General features: G+C 43.5%; 1 protein-coding gene across 1 annotated transcript in view; it reads left to right on the forward strand.

Annotated features, from left to right (window-relative positions):
- Positions 1–7,112: 7,112 nt before the first annotated feature.
- The window catches only part of KCNQ1 (potassium voltage-gated channel subfamily Q member 1), a gene marked incomplete at its 3' end in the record, with an annotated part of 366,747 nt that continues 351,121 nt past the window's right edge, over positions 7,113–22,738 (forward strand). The window contains exon 1 of the mRNA XM_082000813.1: positions 7,113–7,825. Coding sequence (XP_081856939.1) covers positions 7,428–7,825 — 398 coding nt within the window. The 5' untranslated portion in view covers positions 7,113–7,427. The remainder of the gene's footprint in view (positions 7,826–22,738) is intronic.

The following is a 22,738-nucleotide window of genomic DNA, read 5'->3' on the forward strand; positions in this document are numbered from 1 at the left end:
CTGCACCAATTCCAGCTTGTAAACAGTCAGCAGTGATTTAGAAGTATGATCTTACACAATACTATGGTAGGCACAAAGTGAAAAGACAGCATGTAATAAGCATATCTGACAATGCATTCATAATATCGGCCATAATTTGGTACAGGATAACAGAAACACAGCCCCAAGCTGGTACAAACAGTTCTGATCTACCATAGCAGAGTGGTGGGATTTTCAGAAATGCTTTACTAGTCCCGCTCCAGTTAAATTACTGGAACTGGGAACTTTACCATCAGCTTCATCAGCACCCTCTCAGAAGGAGCTTAGCTATGGTAGCCACCCGGTGGAAAGACATGTTCTCTGCACCTGTTAGAATGAATGTGGCAACCCAGACAGAGCTCCCACAGAAACATGCAGCCATCCAGGTCTCAGGCTGCAGAGAGTGCCAGAGCCCCTCACTGGTAACTGATGGCAGTAGCAAGAACAGCTGTGTGAGGTGTGACCAAGTCGATGATCTGCTCAGCCTGGTGGCAGAGCTACGAGAGGAGTTAGAAAGGTTAAGAAGCATCAGAGAGTTGGAGAAAGAGATGGACTAGAGGAACTATGCTCTGCCCTCCCTGAGACAGAAGCAGGAATAGGCATCAGAAAAAAAAACCAAAAAAACCCCCAAAAAAACACTAGATGAAGGCCTCCTCCTGCCAGGCTGAAGGCAGTAGCTTAAAGAAAGGAGCAAATGGAGGCAGGTCCATGCTCGGAGTAGCAGGTGAGCCCCCTCCTTGCCCACCTTGCCTTTCCAGGTGCCTCTGTACAACAGGTATGAGGCTCTGGATGTGGAATGATTGTCGATGGATGAAGTGGACAACAGTCTAGATACACCAGAGGTGCTGCCAAGGTCAGAAAGGCCTACCCCCTGCATCATGACCACCCCCACGAGGAAGAAAAGACGGGTTATAGTTGTAGGTGACCCCCTTCTGAGGGGAACTGAAGGTCCAATATGTCAGACAGACCCTTCTCTTAGGGAAGTTTGCTGCCTCCCTGGGGCCCAGGTTAAGGACATCACTAGGAAACTTCCTAGCCTGGTGCTGCCCTTGGACTACTACCCACTCCTGTTCTTCCCTGTGGGTGGAGACGAAGCTGCAATTTACAGTCCAAGGGCGATCAAAAGAGACTTCAGGGCCTTGGGACAGTTGGTAAGGGAATCTGGAGCACAAGTTATTTTCCCTCCCTCCTTCCCGTTGCGGGCAGCAACAGAGGGAGGAACAGAGGGCCCTGTCTATTAATGCATGGCTCTGTGACTGGTGCCATTGCCACAATTTTGGGTTTTTTGATAATGGCACAGCCTATACAGCACCTGGCTCGCTGGCATCAGATTGGATTAACATTTGTCAAAGGGGGAAGAGGGTCTTCGCTCATAAGCTAGTGGGGCTCATTGACAGGGCTTTAAACTAGACTCAAAAAGGGAGGGGGATAATATCAGGCTTACCCACCACAAGCTGTGGGATGACACACCAAGGTTAGAAGAACAGAGTGTTAGCGAGGCCCCTCAGCCTGCTGCACCAGAGAAGGACCTCAAAGGAGCTAAATGGTGTTCCTCTAAGAGGGTGACATGGCCAACAGCCCAGCTGAAGTGCCTCTACACCAATGCACGCAGCATGGGCAACAAACAAGAGGACTTGGAAGCCACCATGCTGCTAGAAAGCTATGAGATGGTTGCCATTACTGAAACTTGGTGGGATGAATCCTACGACTGGAGTGTGGCTATTGATGGCTAGAGGCTGTTCAGAAGGGACAGATGAGGAAGGAAGGGTGGACGCATTGCCTTCTATGTCCAGAAATGGATAGAGTACGAAGAGCTGTGTCTCAAGAATAGCCACGAGCAGGTCGAAAGCTTATGGGTAAGAATCAGGGACCGAGACAACAAAGGGAACCTTGTGGTTGGTGTCTACTACAGGCTGCCAGATCAAGGAGAGTCTATTGATGAAGCCTTCTCACTCCAGCTACAGGAGGCATTGCGCTCGCAGGCTCTCTTCCTGCTGGGGGACTTCAACCACCCTGACATCTGCTGGAAAAGTAGCACGGTGAGCTGTAGGCAATCCAGGAGACTCCTGGAGTGCACAGAGGATAACTTCCTGTGCCAGGTAACACATAGCCCTACCAGAGGGGGTGTCATACTGGACCTGTTGGTCACCAATGCAAGTGAGCTAATTGGTGACGTCAAGATTGGATGCAGGCTGGGCTGCAGTGATCATGGTCAATAGGACCCCCTGTGAAACTGCCCTCAGGGACAAGGGAGCAGAACAGAGCTGGCAGATCTTTAAGGATGCTTTCCATAGAGAGCAAGAGCTCTCGATCCCAAGGTGTATGAAATCAGGAAAGGAAGGCAAGAGTCCAGCATGGCTGAGTCAAGACCTGCTGGGCAACCTAAGGGGTAAGAAGGAAATGCACAGGTGGTGGACGCAGGGACACGTATCCCGGGATGACTACAGGGATGCTGCCTAGCTGTGTAGGGATGATGTCAGGAGAGCCAACGTGTGGCTAGCGCTGAACTTGGCAAGGGCCACAAAGAATAATAAGAAGGGCTTCTATAGGTATATCAGCCAGAAATGGAAGGTCAAAGAAAGCGTACCCCCCTTGATGAGCAAGACTGGCAAACTGGTAACAATGGATAAGGAGAAGGCTGAGGTACTCAATGACTTCTTTGCCTTGGTCTTCACTGGCAATGTCTCTTCCCACACCTCTCGAAGGGATGGACTACAAGACAGGGACTGGAACTAAGTCCCTCCCACTGTAAGAGAAGAGGGAGTTCGAGACCACCTGAGGAACCTGAACATGCACAAGTCTATGTGACCTGATGAGGTGCGTCCCAGAGTCCTGAGGGAATTGGCTGATGTAGTTGCCAAGCCACTCTCCATAGTATTTCAAAAGTCATGGCAGTCAGGTGAAGTCCTGGAGACTGAAAAAAGGGAAACATTGCACCCATTTTTAAAAAAGGTAGGTAAGGAGGACTCTGGGAACTACCAACCCATCAGCCTCACCTCTCTGCCTGGGAAGATCATGGAACAGGTCCTCCTAGAAGCTATGCTAAGGCACATGGGGGGCAGGGAGGTGATTCGAGACAGCCAGCAGAGCTTCACTAAGGGCAAGTCCTGCCTGACCAACCTACTGGCCTTCTATGATGGAGTGACAACGTCAGTGGAAAAGGGAAGAGCTACGGATGTCCTCTATCTGGACTTCTGTAAGGCCTTTGACATGGTCCCTCACAACATCCTTCTCTTTAAATTGGGCAGAGATGGATTTGATGGGTGGACTGTTCAGTGGATGAGGAACTGGTTGGATGGTTGCATCCAGAGGGTAGTGGTCAATAGCTCAATGTCTAGATGGAGATCGGTGACAAATGGCATCCCTCGCGGGTCCGTATTGGGACCAGTACTCTTTAATGTCTTCATCAATGACACAGACAGTGGCATCAAGTGCACTCTCAGCAAGTCTGCAGATGACACCAAGCTGAGTGGTGCAGTTGACACGCCTGAGGGATGGGATTACATCCAGAGGGACCTGGACAAGCTCGAGGCATGGGCCCATGTGAACCTCAGGAGGGTCAACAAGGTCAAGTGCAGGGTCCTGCACCTGGGTCAGGGCAAGCCCCAGTATCAATACAGGCTGGGGGATGAAGGGATTGAGAGCAGCCCTGCCGAGAAGGCCTTGGGGGTACTGGTGATGAAAACCTGGACATGAGCAGGCAATGCGTGCTACCGGCCCACAAGGGCAACTGTCTACTGGACTGCATCAAAAGAAGCCTGGCCAGTAGATTGAGGGGGGTGATTCTGCCCCTCTACTGTGCTCTGGTGAGACCTCACCTGGAGTACTGCGTCCAGCTCTGGAGCCCTCAGCACAGGAAAGACATGGACCTGTTGCAGAGGGTCCAGAGGAGGGCCACAAAGATGATCAGGGGGCTGGAGCACCTTTCCTATGAAGACAGGCTGAGAGAGTTGAGGTTGTTCAGCCTGGAGAAGGCTCTGAGGAAACCTTATTGCAGCATTTCCGTACTTAAAGGGGGCTTATAAGAAAGATGGGGACAGACTGTTTAGCAGGGCGTGTTGTGATAGGACAAGGGGTAATGGTTTTAAACTAAGAGAGGTTAGACTTAGACCAGATAGAAGGAAGAAATTTTTCACAATGAGGGTGGTGAAACACTGGCACAGGTTGCCCAGAGAGGTGGTAGATGCCCCACCCCTGGAAACATTGATGGTCAAGTTCGATGGGGCTCTGAGCAACCTGATCTAGTTGAAGATGTTCCTGCTTGTTGCAGGGGTCTTGGACTAGATGACTTTAAAAGATTCCTTTCAACCCAAAGAGTCTATGATTCATTGTTTTATTGTCATCATACTTTAGTGACTTATCACATCTCATTTCTAGAATCAAAATCCTCTTAAAGACATAAAGAATTAAAACAATACTTGCAAACTGTGAAATAACAAATATGGTGGTTATTCAGTTTGCTACAGTTCTGTAAATACTCAAAGTAGACTACATTATTATTGTTCTAAGAAACAATTCAGTGTAGTAGTTCCATCTTAATACTTAAAACCTATATCTTCTTTATCCAACATATTTTCCTACTCTCTTCACTATCAAAGCCCAGCTACATGGCCATAAACGTATTTTAACACTCATCTGCCTCTTCCCATTTTCAGGTCTTCCATGTATACACCGGACTCTGGATTTTTTTCTCTTCTTCCACTTAAATAATTCTGTTGGTTTGTAAAATGAACATGATAAATATTAAGACATGGCTACTTATGAAGGGGAATTGCCATTACCATGTTGAAGTATTCAACTTGAAAATTTGCAAATTATAATACAGTTTTGGTAACCTACTATATATTAAAGATAATTATTCCCTAGATTCTCATCACTAAGTAGTCATTTACTGACGCTTTTATTTAAGTATGCTTTTGCCTTCACCTATGCCAGACAGATGTTTTAGCATTCAGTAACATGAACTAGCTGGGAATCATCTAACAAAATTATTTTTACTACATAAAATAAACATTATAATCCATCAGGAACACATTAAAAAAAGTAGATTTTGATTAATTCCTTGACTCTTCAGAAAAGATGTTTTGATATTGCCTAAATACTCATTTTAAATATTTTAAAATTTAAAATTCCTTTATCAGTGATGGTTCTTTGAAAGGTTTAGCTAACATTAGAGGTCCAAACCAAAACCTTACAAAAATATTTCTGACCTGAAAAAGAGTTTCATGTATTGGGCTATAGAATATATTTGAGACACTTCTTGTTTCGCAGTGAAAAAATTATTGAAACCAACTTCGGTTGCTTGGAACAGTTTCTCATTGAACACTGCGGATCAAATTTAGTTCTTAAGAATTTTCTTCCCTGCTTGGCTATTTATGCTAACTTTTTTTTGGAAAAGGAATTGTGTAAGTAATACAGAAATTAAGGGTTTTTTTGTTCGGACATATTGGGTTTTCTTTTCTCTGTTTTGTTAATCAATGGATAAATAACAACATAATGCCATGATATTTTTGAAAGATCCTGAAAAAAGTTTTTGAAGAACAGCATAATATACACATGAACATACAGCCTCTTGTTTTGCTGTAAATTATGTAACCCTGTAAACTATCTATTAACTCTGTAAGTTATGTCTTGCAGCTGGCTCCAGGATGAGGTCCTGTATAACCTCGACAATACGTTGGTCTTTAAAATAAAGTGGAACACTTACATAAACACGTTTGTTAACTTTGATATCAAGACTTTATCAGGCTAGTCCTTAAACAGTGAGCCTTCAAGGGTAGCAATGACATTCATTCTTCCATTAGTCATTTTTCTTGCAGGCTTATTGCAAGGATGAACAATTTCTCAAAATGAAGAAACCTGGCTCTACTTTGATCAGTTGCAGGAAAAGTTTCCTTTGAAATGCTTTTTTTATTAAGCTAGTTTGTTGTTCTTGCTCTGGTGGAGGTGGGGAAAGCCTGGTCAGTATGTTGGTTTAGAAACAAGTTTTGCAAATTCTCTTTTTAACACTTGTTTCTGTGTTTCTAAGAAGGAGCCAGATCCTTCACAGGTGTAAATTAGTACTTTACAAGAGCCTCCAGTCTTGCTTGTTTACATTAGTGAAGGATCTTGCCCAGTTCCCCTACCAGACATGCAGCCTGACATTTGAATAGAACTGCAATTAGCAGGGTTGTTTTTGTCTAACTTTATTTAGCACCTTATCTTCCTGCAGCATTCTTGTCTGAGTACCAGTATCAACCATGAACTCAACATAGCTCTTACTAGTTCTGTTCTATTTTGGGCTAGAAGGAAAAAAACCCAGCACTCCAGATCAAAGAGCACCCTTCTCTTTTGCTCTGGGAATAGAAATTGTTAACTAATTGGTGTAATAAAGGCTCTTATTACCATGACAAATAGATTCACACCACAGTTAAGTAAGTCATAACTTACTCCACTACACAGGAAAAATAACCTGTTATTAATGGCCAAACACACAGCCCCTTCCACAAAGACAAAATGTTTTTGGTGTTGGTGAGAGACCCAACTTGTAGAGGATGCAAGTCTGTCAAACTCTGTTTATTGTGTTTTACAGTTTGCCCAATTACTCAGCTATTTGCTCCATTATGTTATAGTAATACCAGAGACTGCAAGGCCTGTTGGAGAGGCCCTTATTCTTGTTACTTATATTAAAAAGAGCCTCTTGGAGGATCCCAAGTCCAGTAGAGCTCTGCTGCTCCCAGACAGTGAAATTCTGCAAAAAGGGATGGAGCAGCAGGCCCTGAAGGCTCTGGTGGTCCTAGATCTGAGGTAAGGGATTACACCCCAGGAGCTCAAGCCACGGGCAGGCCCCAGTCCTGGGAAACACAGGCTGGTGCACTTTGTCCCCACAGATGCCGAGTGGGCTGAGAAGGTGGGAAGGCCTGCTGGGCTTCTGGGGAGCTGGCAGGCTTCTCTCTGGTCCCTACCCTATTGCCTCCTGCAGCGCGCTGGGCCTCACAAAGGTACGAGGCCACCTCCACGCAGCCCCGTCGGCGAAAGGGTACAGGTGAAACAGGTCGAGGCCAGCAACGAGGAGAGCGGCCTGGCACAGAGAAGGGGGCCAGCCGCCAGCCAGGGCCCGGCGGCAGGTGCAGCCCCAGAAGCCGGTGCCGGGGCGAGGCTGAGGGGGCGCCCCGGCTCCCTCGCGGAGGTAGCGCAGCGCGCGCCGCCGCGCAGCGCCTCCCGGTGGGCGGTACCGGGACTGAGGCACCGGGCCGGGCCCGCCCCTGCCGCGGCTTCCCCTCACCTTTCCCGGCCGGAGCCTCCCCCAAGGGGGCCGGGCCAGCGGCAGCGGCGGCGGGAGAGGGCGCCTGGCGCCGGCCCGCAGGTCCCCGGGGCAGCGCAGCCCCGACACAGCCGCGTCGCCTGGTGTACCTTGCGCTGCCCTAGCCATGTCCTCCAGCTCCCCCCCGGGCGAGCAGAAAAGCCGGAGCCTGGGCCGGCTGTCGCTCCCCAGGAAAGGCAGCATGACGCCCGGCAAGAAGCCCTCGGCGCTGGAGCTGGCCGAGAGCACCCCTAACGCCCACTACGCCCCACTCTCCACCGCCCAGGGCGGGCAGCCGCCGGCGGGCTGCAGCCCGGAGCCGGAGCGGGAGCGGCCGCTGCGCCTGAAGAGCGAGGTGGTGGTGGTGAACACTGACTGCCCGCGGCCCCCCGTCAGCCTCGACCCCCGCGTCTCCATATACAGCCTCCGCAAGCCCCTGCTGAGCCGCAGCAGCATCCAGGGCAGGGTCTACAATTTCTTGGAGCGGCCCACGGGCTGGAAGTGCTTCGTGTACCACTTCACCGTGTGAGTACCCGCCCCGCCGCCCGCCGGGCCCACCTGCTCCGCGCCGGGCTCCCGTTACAGCGGCTTGTCCCGTCAGCCGCGGCGGCCCCGCTGCCCCGCGCCGCGGCTGCCTGAAGCGGGGAACCCGTCTCCCGGCGCGGCCATCGGTGCGAGGGGCTCTCAGGGCTGCCCCTCACGGGACGGCCTGCCCGCCGTCCCCGAGGCGTGAGGTGACCGCTGCCGCCGTGCCCCCTCCACACCTCCTCTCACAGGGCTCGTCCTCGCCGCGCAGGGGGGAGAGCGGCACCCCCGGCAGTCCCCTCGGTCGCGGAGCTTTCCAGACCAGCCCGGTGCTCAAGGCTTGAATGTCTTGCAGATACAGTCTTCCGAGGTGGTGTTTGGTCCCCCTCTGCCAGGTGCGATGCAAAACAAAACCGCAAAAGCCAGTTTCTCTTATTTTAAACAGAAATGCTGTATTTCAGTTCAGGAGCTCTTGGGTGTCTCTTATCAGATAGAGCGGGAGCCGACTTCGAGCAAAGGGTTACCCTGAGAGTTGAAATAAATTGTTCATCCTGAGCGTGGAAATGAAGTAGGTAACAGTGTCTTTAGTAATTTTTTATTAATTTTCAATGCAGTGACTCCCGATTTTCCAGCTCGCTGCACAGCATCTGTTTCTGACTGAACAGGTGTGTTACTAGTGTTGCAGCCCCGCTGGAGGAGGATGATGAGAGGCAGGTGACGCTCCTTTTCCTCGCCTCTTTTATTGCCCCTTGCTCTCGCTCCTTGTCCTATCAGGTACGAATGCCATCGCTGTTATTTTTAGACGAGAAGGAGGACGATGACGTTTGGAGGGTGTCAAGCCGCTTTGCTGTAGGCAAGTTGAAAACTGCTTTGGGTATAATGTTCACTGTGGAGCGGAGCGTCCACCCTGAGCCAGCGTGTGGTAGGTCTGTGGTGCACAAGGACCTCAACAAGTGCCTCTGTGAGAAATCAGTGCTTTTTAATCAAGATGTTGCACAAGGCTTGTATGACCCTTGAGCAATTTGCATAGGTTAAGCGTTGATAAAAAGGTCAGGCAGAATCGTGGTGTCTGTTTATTGTATGCATGCACAAGCACACATATATGTATATTTACATGCTTATTACAATAGCTGGAGGTGTAAAGACATTTTATGTTCAAAATCCTAAGACAAATGACTGATAAAAATCAGCTTTTGTGATCTAAGTATTGTGATTTTTAAATTCTATTTCTAAATAGCTATTATTTTAAGTCAATTCAGGATTGTGTGCTTATATTCCACTTTTGAGGATTCTGGTATCTTTAGGTAGTCAGGTAAGTGGTATCAGCTTTATTTTAGTGGAGGGAAAACAGCTGTCATCTGAATGTATCTAATTGGGAGATGACTGTGTGCAGCTGCTGAGATAATTGTGGGCTCCATTCTCTTTAGTGTTATGATAATGCTATTAGATGACAAAACAGCTAATGGCCATAATTACGAAGTGTCTAATAGTTGTGGTTGAACAACATAAAACACTTTCAGGAATAGGAGTTCTTTTTTTTTTCTTTAAAAAGGAGTTTTAGACAGCCATCTTTTATGATTTCTGACCTCTTTCAGGTGTCTCAAATTATGTATAGAAGGGACAGTAAATTGTGTTCACCATCTTAACTAATTTTCTCTAAAGCTTAACAGTGGGCCTAGGAAAATCCTGAAAGAAAACCCTGTTAGATCCCTTTATCTGCCCAAGATTCTAGCCTGAATTTTAACTTTTTTTTTTTTTTCCTTTTTGCAAGTGTTAACAGCGTGGATTAATCCTATCTGTGCAAGAATTAAGATTTTGTAATTCTACTTTAGCAAAGAGATTGTAATATGTACAGGAAGTCATTGCCTGGCTCTCCCCCCAGTACATAGTTACACATGGTATAAGCATTAGCCCCAGCATACCCCCTCTTTCCAGAAGAGCTCTCCTGATGCAATCGTGAATGACAGTGGCAATAAGTATTCTCAAGCCTCTTACTAAGCATTGTGCAAATACCTTCTCTTAGGATGCTGAAGACACAGAAGAGAGTACTAACACCCTCGTGTTTTTTGTAAGGCAATCTGAAAATACCACATGTCTGTTTTAAGGCAGCCTCACTCTGATTTCCACCAGCAGAGGGTATTCAGTCTGTACTGTCCTCAGCCATCCCAACTTCTTATTTATGTGGTAGATAAGCCTGCACTTTTTGTGCCCATTAAATAATGTTTTAGGTTACTGATCTTTGGTCCGTACTTTTCCCAACTCTTGCTTTTTGAGCTCTCAAAGCAACTTCCTGGGATGCTTGTGTTCTGCTGCACCAGGAAATGCTCTCTTGGAGTACAGCCCCTGCCAGCCAGATGCTGAGTATTGGTAGATTCATAGTTGCTACACAACAGAAGCTGGTTACTAAAGTCAAGGGACAAGGCAGACAGTTTGTCTGATGCAGAGAAGCTGTTGTGTTGCAGCCTCTACTCTGGAGGAGGCATGGGACCTGATTTTTGCATGTGTTTTGCTAGCTTTTTGCAAGCAGTTGGTTACAAGTGATGAGCTGCAGAGCTAAAAAGGACTGTTGTAAGACGTCCCCCCCACTGTCATGCCTGCACTTCTCTCCCATGGCAGGAAGTAACTTGATGGTGGTGTGTCAGCACACAAACAGGCATTCATAGAGAGCTAAGCTGGGTTTTGCCTTGTGATGTCCAAGGACCCTGATGGTTGTCTCTTTCCTGCCAAAATGAGCTTAAGACACTGATGTCATTTGCCTGTTGCCTCTTTGTGATTCCCTCTGCTGGCTACTTCCTGCTTTGTTCTGTGGGCTTTCAGCTGCCTGGGACATCTCGGTCACGAACTTAAAGGTTCAGAGGGGAAGGAAAAGGAGCCAGAGTGGTGTTAAATCAGGGCATAAAGACCAAAGGTGAGTAGAGGGTCCTGGCCAAGATCTAGCCCAAAGATGGGAGCAACAAGCACTGCAGGCTTCTCAATTGTCTATCTGTTCGACGCTGTGAGGATTGTGTGGCTGTGTTCTTAGTTATATGCTGAAATGATTAAATTTAGAAACGACCCCTGGAACAGTCAATGTAACTTGTTCTGAACTTGTATCTCTGGCTCTTTGTTGAAATACTATTTATTAAGCGATACCAGCTACACCTACTGATTGCCTGTCACACCCTTTTCCCCCTCAGAAATCTTAGTTAGTGGTATCTAGAATACTAATAGCTAAGAACTGATATTCAGAACTGATCTTCCTCGGTTTTGTATCATAATGTTTAGGAAAGGGAAGTTGAACACCAAGCTTTAATGCACAAGATTCTATGTTGGTATGTTTGTTTTGTATAGTTTAGATTGCTGTATGTTTTGGTGTGCAGCAAAGCCCCTCATGTGCCCCTTGATCTAAAGAATGGAATCTGGTTATCTTGTACAGCAATAGAGGGTTGCTGCACTAGATCAGGCCAGTGACCTACTTACTTCTGAATTGTTGTTTCTTTCCAAAGGTGGCTGAAATACCTGTTTTCCAAGGTGCAAAATGTATATTCTTTCTCTCTTGTTGATGTTTTTAGTCTTCCAGGATAATTAGATATGACAGTCACTGATTAAATCAATTGAACTCTGCACAGGTCTTTTCGGAGATTTGTCTTATTTGCTCAGACCAAAGAGCAGAAACATCTGAAGTGAGCAGAATAAGAAATGAATTATTGTACCTCATTTATACTAGACTTCTATAGGCTGTCAAAATAGTCTCTATGGGGAGAAGGAATGGGGAATTGGCTATTAATTTACCATGCAAACCCCCCTGCCTAAAAATTCTAGTAGACATTATAGAAACTTTTATTTCAGCTACACGACTTGGTATGATGTTGTATTAAATTTCACTTAAATATATGAAGTATATAGTATATGTACACGGAATTCCACCAGTGCAAGTAAATTGTGCTCGATAGCTGAAGATTTACATGCATGGCTTCTGCAAACACAACTGGTGGTTGCTTGGAAACTTGGATTTTGCAAGCAAGAGCTTGCCCTGTGTCACGGCTGCATGTATGGTAATGTCCTGCCAGAGCCACCAAACACCCCTTGGCTGTAGGAGGTGAGGAAATGGCTGAGGGCCACTGTTTTCAATGACCTTCGGAGCTAGGGCATCTTATCGCACTTATCATAGCAGTGCATCTTGGGATAGTGGCTTTGAGAGGTGAAATGTGCTGTAGCCTTAATGAATCAAGTTTTCAGGCTATGTGAAGAGAGGTGGAGGGATAAAAGAAGCTTAAATTCTGCCCTCATAGTGGCCTGCTGAAATCCTGAGACTGTCCCAGCGTTGCAAATGACAGTAAAGAATAAGTGAAGTCTTCAGATATTTAAAAAAAAATTTTAGATTTAAATGCATGAGGGAAGAGATTCTTCGAAGTAGTTTAAAATAAAACATCTTAAAATGTGCCTGAAGATATGAGCTTTCTGGTGATTTTTTCTTGTTCTCAGTATGGCAAATAGTGACTTCTGGCAACACACACTGCATGTTGACTCCTCGTGTTCTTTGAAGTGTTGGCCGTTACCAGAAGCAGCAATTTGGAAACTGATGGACCATTGGTCTATTCCAGTATGGCAGCTCTCCTTTGTTGTCGTGCAAGATAATCAGCTTCTATCTTATCTTTGCATGCGTGTACCTGGTTCAATTTACTTTGCCTTTGTATACATTTGATTTAATCAGCAATGATTGTCATTGAGTTTGTTCAAATCCCAAGATGTTTACATAAGCTTGGACTGGCCAGTGGCTTGGGAGACTAGTCTCTAGAAACAGGCAAACTCTCAGAAGTGTGGCTGCATGTGTATGCATGCAAAGATAAGAAGCAAGGGTAGATAGAATATTCCAGTTGCGTATGTATCGGGACTTACGGTAATCAATTATTAAAGGCAATGCAGTGTTTACAGAGTGCTCTTTACATACAAGACTCTGAGGAAGAAGCATAACTCGAACTTAAAGTCCCATTTTTGTCATGTTCCCAAATTTACTGCAAACATACTTCCAAACCTACCGGTTCATACTTAGTATGTAAACTGTTGAGGAGGGAAAAAACATCCATAAAATAATTAGTGTGAACATGTGCTCATGCATGACTAAGTTTTCTTTCAGACTGAGTAAACTGGGTGAAAAAAGGGGCAAAACACACAAAGTACTATGTTTTGGACATGAACATTGGGATGTTTAGAGATTTTCGTGGCTTGGAGTCAGACTTTCAGATTATTACTTCTATTTTAAAAAGATTTAAATCCTCCAAAAGAAGCATGGCTTTTCTAAGTGGAAGGGAAGAAAAATAATTTGATCACAGTCATATTCTTTCTGCTGCAGTCAATTGCAGGAAGACCCAGGTTTAGCTTTTTTTGTTTTTTCAAGATTGAGGTAGTTTAGTTGAGGTCAGATGGCCTCCTCGTTGTGGCATGTTTGAGATGGAGATTATGCTTCTTGTCATGCAGAGGCTGATGTGAACAAATGTTTATTTTATTTCTATATCACTTTTGTCTATAAGCTCCTTGTTGCTTGCAACCAGCATTTAGTTTTTATTTGTATTACTGGAGCCCGGCCCTCCTATCCCTTCATGCTAGATACAATTGTAATAGGAATCTGCCACGTTGTTCCTTCACTTTTTCAAGACCATGGTGTGTTATGGCTGTGCAGTGGCTTATATAGAGCTTTGAGGTTGCACATGTGCTCAAGTACTACAATTGGGAAAAACAAAGTGGAAACAAGGTGGTAATTGTGGTGCTTTTTTCTTCCACTCACCCTCTTCAGCCCTATTCTACAGCGTTTTGATTTGCAGCAGTGGACATCTGTGCAACCTAGCACTGTGTATCTATCAACATGCATGGTAATGCTTTTATCTGAGACAAAAAGAGATGGGAAAGCCAACTTTACATATTCCCAGAGAGGAGGGAAGACCTTTTGCTTGTCCCATTATTGTAGCTGGTTCTACGCATAAGACTTTGCTAATGTTTAGGAGTTGCTGTTGCAGGGTCACCCCTGCTTGCTGATCAGTTTGCTGATACTGAGGTTTTGAGTCTTGGCAGATTTTGGGTACAGGTGAGATGGAGAAGTGACTTAAAGGTTTTGCTGCTCCCTCCTTCCCTGCTGCATGCCACAGTGCAAGTCCCTTATCTACAATATTGCATGAAGGTACTTCTTTGGGACTTGTGTGATGGTTGGCCAGTATACAGCTTTCCACTCTTGCCTTGTGCCATGTTTCCCAATCTGTAACTTGACAGAAGTTTCATTTTTGCTGAGGACTGTCTGGCTGTCCTGTGACTGAGACCAATCCAAGTCTGTGCCAAGACCTCAGGATTGACAGAATAGTTACAGGTCCAGGGTGGTCCCCATTTCTCTCTCCAGTGGGACAGTAGAAGTTCTCAGGATAAGAGACACAAATACTAACAACTGCATAATTGACTAAAAATGAAAAAGAAATTAATTATCCAAGTTTACTTAGTAATTAACTGTCATCAGAAAGAAAAGCGGTATTGGAAACCAGTCCTCTCAATATCAACCACTAGTAGTTAATGCCTGGAAGTCACTTTGACTAAACTGCCATCTTTGCATCATTTGTCACATTAAATGATTGCTGCATGAAAATGTGGACATGTATTTTGTTTGTTGAAGGGGAAGGAAGGTGATAAGCTAGGTATCTTCTAATCAAAATGCTTTTTGAAGGCACATAGTATCTCTAGAAATAATTATGAAAATTCAGTTTCTGTTCTGCAATGGATAGCATGATACGGTCAGCTACTTGGAAGAAAACTTGTTGAGCGTCATCTTGACCTGTGGTCTACAGGCAGACACAGAAGCTGCATTGCAGGGGAAGTTCTGTGTGGGCAAAAAAGACTTTGTAATTGTACTGATGTTTAGGTTTTTGAGTAACTTATGGAAGCAGAAAGCTGTAAACTTCTGAATACTAAGACTCAGTGGAGACAGGTTGTGTGCAGTGGAGAAACAACTCTGGAATGCACACATAAAAGCTATAAAAGTATTAAATTTGGGCAGGCTTTCCTGGGAGTAGGCCTTCTTTTCCTACCATCTTTCCAGTATAACATTTCAAGTCCTTCTCTGGTGTTTGCTTTCTTCCAGGAAAAGAATTATTCTACCTTTAAAAGTTGCACATGAATGATCTTAAGAAAACCAGTAAGTGCAGTATTCACATTTCTGTATATCTGTCAAATGGTTGGTTGGGCAATTCTGGCATACTTCCTTGCCCTGGCTCTTCAAGTGCCAGGGAAAAAACGTGCAAGACTCTGTAGATAGGCCTCTTTCAAAACTTTCACTGCAGCTGAATCAAGGCTAGAGTTGAGATTCAATTGCAGTGAACTAATTAGGCTGAGCTCCAAATGCCTGAGCACTGGACGTATTACAAACAACGGTGCCAACATGAGCTGTAGGGAACTATGCACAGGCACAGTGCTTTGCTGACTTTAAACTTGGCAGTACGTCATTAATTTTGTGTGTTAATAGATTGTTTAATGAGCATTAGTGGCTGAACACAAAAGCTGTGAACACTTGCTCATTCAGTTCCAGATGGAAAATAGTGTCTTGTTGGGCGGCAAGGTGTTTTCTGCCTGCAACCAAGAGGTCCAACACAAGTTTCAAATGCATTGGAAAGTTGCCAGTTGCAAATAAGCCTGCTGGGCAGGCTGAGTTACTGAAGAAGAACATGTAGATTAGTGAGTTTTTAGGTAAGGTACTAGCTCTCCTCATACAGTCATGCTTCATCTAGCATAATGGCCTGTGAGAACCATTATATGCCAGTAATGATAATGGGAGAGCACGTGTATTTGCAAGCTTCTACTAGAGTAGTAGCTACTGTATTTTACCTCCTACCAGAAAGATATATATATGTGTGTATATATATTTTTTTAATAACAGAGGGAGTGTTCAATGCTTTAGTAGTGAAACTTAATATTAATTTTACTGTATGTTTTTAGACAGTGATTTTTTGGGTTTGGGGGGGAGTTTTTAAAAAGAAATTCGAAAGCTGCTTTAAATCAAATAGTTTTCTTTGGGCACCAGTTTATGCACACCTGGAGGACTAGAGAGGTGCTTGGTGTGAACTTTTCCCTTGTCTGGCATGATCAGTTTTTGAGGACATGTGGATTTTCCTCTTCTTCTTTTCCCCACTTCATGGTAGAGAATAGAAAAGTAACAGCTGTTTTCTATGTTCAAGGAGCTGTAAGAAATTGCAGAGAGTGCAAACCAGGGCCTGGGTAAGTGTGGAGGTATAGTGTAAGTACTTGGGTTTGGGTTTTTTGTTTGTTTTTAATAAAAACAGCAACAACAAAAAACCCAACCACAAAACCCAAAAGTACTGTCCCACATTTCTTAAATGGCAGTTTTCCTCCCTTAACGCCCACACTTTACAGCAGAAGACTTAGAACCTGGAAAAACTACAACAAAAAATAGGCAGGCACAGGGGAAGTCAAAGATTTCTTAAAGTTTAGGACAACCGCTATGACAAAAGCAAGTTTTTACTCAGAACTGTGCTTTAGTGTCAGAACTGCCAGTGGTGTAGGTTAACGAACGCATGTTTTCTAAAAACTGGCTGAATCCTTTTTGAGCTTTAGAAAAGAATGTGTCTGTGTGCAGGACTTTATGTAAGGTATACATCAAGCACTGAAACTGCAGCCTTGCAATTTTATCCTTTTGAAAGCTATAAACTACCAAAAATAGGAAATTATACTGCAAATTGTTAGGTGGCCTTTAGATATGCCTAGCAATGTGCCTGGAGTAGGTCTTTTTAGTTTTTTCTCTCATGTTCTTAACAATTAATGTGATGTTTTAATATTTTAATATTTTATGAAAAATGTTAACCAAAGCCAAAATAAAGCTAGGATAGAGTTTCTGCATCCTTTTAAGTTTCTTCTGCTTCTGCATATATTGATCCTGGTTTTTGAATTTAATTTTAAAATTTACAGTAGGAACATTAATCTCACACATGTTTTGCTAATGCCAATGGACTTATGAGATGTCATTTGACAATACAATTTTGTCATATTTGTAATAGAAAACTGACAGGTGGGAGCAACTAGTAAAGACACAAAAATTGTATCACATGCCCAAAATTAGGGCAATTAAAAATACTCGCCAGACATTGTTCACAGGATGTGTAGAACTCAGTTAAAATTATTTTATTTAAAATAAGGTATTTTTTTCTGGAAGACTAAGCATCTTATGTTGCTAATTCTGTATGAACTTTTGCTTTGACCATATGGCTGTTGTCTCTTGCCTGTAGTAAATATGTTAAATTACATAACACACATACCCAGGTTTTCCACCATCTCGCCAGTAGTGCTGTTGTAGATTTCTAAAAATAAATGATCCTCCCTCTGTCCTTCCCTACTTGCATGTGTTCTAGACTGGGCAAGAACACAGACTTGGCCCCTCTGTTTAGACCAGAGAGTGGTCACAATTGCAATAAGGTGCTTGCTGTCAGGCAGCAGTCCTGAACTGGGTCAAGAAGATTGCGGTACCTTGGATGTGTATAACTCCAGTGCTCAGAAGTCACTGCTCTCTTCTGCAAATGTACTCCCTGAGGTCTTGGGGATACTTTTTTTTTTTTTCCAATTTTTACCAATATGTTTTCATTACAATGTTAATATTACATCATTTTATATGGTTTGGATGGGGAAAAGTATTGGGTCACAGTGCGAGAACAGAATGCAAATCATCCATCAGGTTACTTCCCTGGATTCTCTCCAAAGACACCAAGTTTAATAGCAGAGGCATGGCACTGGTGGCAAAGATTACAGAACCCTTGCTCGTCCCTAGTACAACAAAGGCTGCAGTGTTTGTAGTGAAAGTATTTTCCTTCTGTAAAGTAAGGAATTGCCTTCAAAGAGTATGTTTATTCCTGCAGTGGCTACACCCTTCCCAGTGAAACGTCTGAAAACAGGCTGGAATTGGCTAGACTATTCTTTTTCACAACAACCTTTGAGGGCACCACAGTCCAACTAGGAGCTAAAGTAAAGGTGCTTCATCTCTTGTAAGGATGTTGACAAGTAGAGCAAAAGAGAATGGATGCAGGAAATAGTTGCTGCTGCTAATCTCATTCTTACACCTTTTAAATGCCTCTGCCTAATTATGTGTGCAGGGCAATGGAGATAGGAGACAGAGACAAGAGGAAAGATCTTCCATCCTGTGGCTTCAAAAAAATGATCATGTTAAGAACCAGTGGTGTTTGTATTCTGTTGAATAACAGCTTTATCTGTCCTTTACAAACTTCAGCAAATAGTTCTTAATTTTTTTTTCCCTAATGTTCTTCCGAAGTAGATCTAGTTGAGATTGATTTGTTTGTTTTTCATGCCTGTCTTAGAAGACACTGAAATGCCATCAAACCTGACAATGGGTAAATAAATGTGTATTGCTTTATCTGTAGTGTGAGTAAACTTCATGTGATTGTATGCTGTTATCTTATCCATGACCCAGAAAGTATTGATAGTGGATTATCTCAGCACTTCACACCAAATAAACCTACTGTTTAAACGTGATGTTTTCTATGTCAACAGGTCATCCAGCATCCTAGCGTTAAACAGTCTGAGCTCCCTGTTTCAACAGTACGTAAAATATGACTGGCACAGACAACTAAGCCTTACACAGTCACGTTAGTTGAATGCGTCCATAGTTCTGTTCGTTCAAGACATCTCTTTGTAGCTTTCATTTACTATTATCACATGGTCTTATTTGGACAACTATGTATTTGAACCATAAAAATGACAAAATGCTACAAGAATGAGGGAGAAAACAAGGCTTTCGGATTCCGTAGGTTTTGCGGCAAATGCAAGGTGTAGCTGTACTGTGTTAATGGTAGCCCTTCTTGGGCATATCAGTTGCTTGTTGCACTCTGATGGTCATCTCTTCATGACTTCTGTGGCAGTGTTGTCTTTTTTTGTGGCTTTAATATAAAACACACATTCATCAAGTCTTACTGTAAAGTGAGGCTGAAAAATTGATCAGACTATGAAAATGTGATGTACTATGAGAAGAGCATAATCTCTAGAAATTTTCAGTGGATGGTATCTGTAAGAGTAAAGGGATGCTAGCTTATATCTTACATAAAACAGTGTATATGTTTAGTGTATTCAAGCAGGTTTTCATACGAGCTGTTAGCCTCTGCTGAGGTGGTCTCCTTTTTCTAAGGAAAGTTTTGTATCAAATGCCTTTTTCTTCAAACAAACGGCATTCATTTCAGGAAAACTGCATGTGGTCTCTGTTTGTCATTATTGAAATAATGTATGCAAAGTGCCATGTGATTCTTCTCTTGAGGGATTCTGCTGGAAACTACCTAGCAAGTAATGAAACTGTCTCTAGGTACTTGGAGGAAATCAGTCTGTTTATACAACATATGTTAGCAGTCAACATGGATTGGTCAAAACCCAATAATCTGTCAATTTAATTCCAGGCTGTGATGGTGTACAAGGGCTTGTGGCTAGAGGAAAACCAGATGTTGCCATATGTATATCTTTTATCAGATTCTTGATGCTTCCCTGTTTGCTTGTGAACATAGTTTGTTGATGAAATTGGTACTGTGTGGATAGGAAATGGAAACTGTGAGTACTGTATTTCAGCAAAGGTGTAGACCAACTTAAAAAACAAAAAAAAATGGCTGGGGGAGAATAAGAGCCCCCCAAAGACTAGAAAACCTGATATTGTGATCTGAGAAAAGATAGCATAAAGAACAAGTGGGAAAATGCAAGGTGGATGACTTGAAATCTTCAAAAAAGACTGTCCTGGGTAGGAGGAAAAAGATTTGTTCTTCATGGTCAGATGAATTAGATAAGAAGTAGTGGTCTTTAAAGCATACTCTGAATTTCTCCTGTTGCATGGGACAGATAGTGGAGCAATGAACTGTATTGCCTGGAAAGGCTGTAGAATTTCTTCCCTAGAAGGCTTTAAAGTGCAGGCTAGACAAATATTTATCAGGGTTCATCTAGGTATAATTGATCCTGGTGTGGGACAGGTGTCGAGGACTCTGCATTCACACTGTGAAAGGAATATGTGCAGATCCTGGGAGCTGGGCAATTTCTTGACCTTGCAGCACTTGTGTTCTGCATTTGGCACGTGTGTATGTAAGGTGGAGAGTTGGTGCTCTTTCTGTCCCCAGCCTTTCTGTTTCTTCCCCTGAAGTACCTTTGCTCCTTTCATGTTCAATCCAAAACCCGCTACAATTTTTTTTTTTTGAGAACAGGTTTGTTAAACATGGTGCCTTCTCTGCTGTTCATGTCATCTCTGCAGGTAATCTTCTGGCTTTACCTGTGATGGCCAGGTTCCTTTGACTCTGGGGGCTTTAGCTACATGGATACTCAAAGGATATGTGCTGTTTAGGTGCTTCCTCTATTGATCCTTCCAGCGTGCTTACAGCAAGATGGAGTAAAATTTTAAGACTTTTCAATGCACTTGTGCTGCAGTAACAAGAACTGCTCCTTTCCTATCGAGGCTGTTCTGTATTGCTGTTGAAACTGGCAAAGATCTTTGGGATGAAATATTACATATCGTAGATTATTAGTTGAATCCACCTTATCTGAATATACAGGCTGATTTAACAGTGAGTGACTGATGGAGATCTAGCAGCTTGTGGTGGGTGGGTGGCTCTTCTCTCATAGCTAAGAAAAATGACAGTTGTATCAGGGCTTCAAATGAAATGTTTCCTTTCTGTTAACTCTCTTGGCATCATAATCCTTAGCAGTGACAGCTTTGTTGCTGTAGCACAGACCTTGCATGCTTTGGGTATCTTGTGAGAAGTGGATCTATACCTTGGTCTCACTATGGGGAAGTTTAGAGAGCACCTTGATCGTTAGAGCTCTCCTCCATCTGGTAGCATGCATGAAATTGGGTCTGCATTGTTCATTACTGTTTTCTACTTTGTTTTTTTTTTCCACCTCAAAGTAGTTTCCCAGCTTTTTGAGAATGGCCTAGTTTATTATCCTTGAGGCCTAGTTTATTATCCTTGATAAAAAGTATCAGATGCCTGGACAGAGTTACCAGAAATAATTTGCTTCAGTTCTGTCATTCTCCAGAGTGCTTCTCTCCCCCTCCTGCTCCCCTGTCCCTCCCTCTCTTTTTTTCTTTTTTTGGTGTGTGTTGTGTTTACTCCCACCCCTTTTCTGGTACCCCTTTTTGTAAGAGATAGACTCACAACTAAACATGCTTTTGACTAGATTCTCCTGTATCCCAGGGGTGATGGGTTTTGTTGCAAGAACTTTCTAGTTTTGTCACAAAAGGAGGTGTCAACCTATCTAACAAAGCTGAACGATCTCATACACAAGTGATGAGTGATGGGCTGTGCCCTTGAAAATCAGTAAGAAGGGCATTCTGTGTCTCTCAGCCTTTCAGTCTCATTTTACCAGCAGATTATTTTATGAGCAGTACTTGTCTCCTCATGGCATGTGACTATTTCTATGAGGATCTTTTAGGCTTTCCGTTAGTCTATCAGCCACCTCTGAGGTATTAACAAGAGTGATTGTCCCTGAAATTCAGCTGGTTAATGGGATAATCAAGACATGTTACCCAGCATCAAGAGTTGTGTTGTAATATGTGAACAGGTGACAAAATCTCCTTGTCTCTTGCTCAGTCACTAGGGTTAACTGACATGACCTTGACTTGTTAGTGGTTGGTCCTTCTCCAGCTGAGTTGTACCTGCATGCAGGAGTTGCTTTAGCCAGGTGCTGCCTGGTTGTCACAGATACGTGTTGGCATGCACTTGTGTGATGCTTCATGGCAGATAAATTCAGGCCTTCTCAATAATCTTCAAGGTCATTTGTGTGAAGCTGAAAGAGATTGAAGAACATGGTAATCTCTCTGCAGGGTCTGAGTTAATGCTGTATGTTAAGATCTTTCATGAGACTGCAGAAATGAAGTATCCTTCTGTTGTCAAAATTCACTAGACTTCGACATATCTGATTATCTTAATGTCTTCTTTTTTGTGACTTGTCAGATGGTGACCTGGAGCAGTGTCCTTACCTTTATCAAGTTCTGTGCTGTTGCACCAACATTTAGAGCTTGTGTGGTACTTCACCAAGTGGTTCTGTGGTTACTGTTGGTCCAAAGGACTCTTGAGTTTTGCCTATGGGTAGGACTCGGTATGTGGAAGTTGCTAGTTGAAAGTGTTTATCCATGTCTAACAATGGGTGATAACGTTATCTGCTGTCAGCTGAAGACTTCTGAGATGCTGAAACTCCACCGAGTCCACTTTCTTTCCCAATTTCCCGCATGAACGTGTCTGCGCTGTATTCTGTATTTGATAGGGAGTTGAAAGGAAAGATAAACCTTTCATCAGATATACTTGTCCCAAGTAGAAGGAATACCACATAGGCTGGCTTCCCAAATATCACAAAGCTGCAGTGTTACTCAGCTTATGATGGGGTACCTGTATAGCTACAGTGGATGGATTGTATGTGTAATTTATGTATTTCTAGGAGCTCTGATTACTGCTCAGTAACCTCTTTTCCTTTCTGTGTAGATTTTGTGGAAAAATCCACAATTGCATGTTCTAAGTATTTTTTTTAGCACTTTTTTGTTCTGATTTAAAAAATACATTAAAAAGTAAGAATATTAATTGGATTTCAACTTTGTCATTCCTCCTTTCCACACTGAAACTTTATAGATGTTTTTAACTAGTGCTTGCCTATATTGAATTGATAATTTTATCAATGAAAACTTAGGGAGGTGAAGGCAAAAATGTCATCCAGATACTTAATAAAAGAAAAAGAAGTTTGTTGCCACAGCTGAATCAAGAAATAATAACAGATTTTTGTTCTGGTTCTTTGTTAGGTAAATCTCTCATGTGCAGTAAGCTACATGATGTTGCAGATTGTGTGTTTGTATGTGCACCTAGGTGCGCACGTGTATGTACTTAACTCTGAGTGTTACCAAGCTCTTTGCAAAAATTGTTATAA

This window comes from Phaethon aethereus (genome assembly GCF_964289735.1).
Source record: "Phaethon aethereus genome assembly, chromosome: 5".
Taxonomy (NCBI): Eukaryota; Metazoa; Chordata; class Aves; order Phaethontiformes; family Phaethontidae; genus Phaethon; species Phaethon aethereus.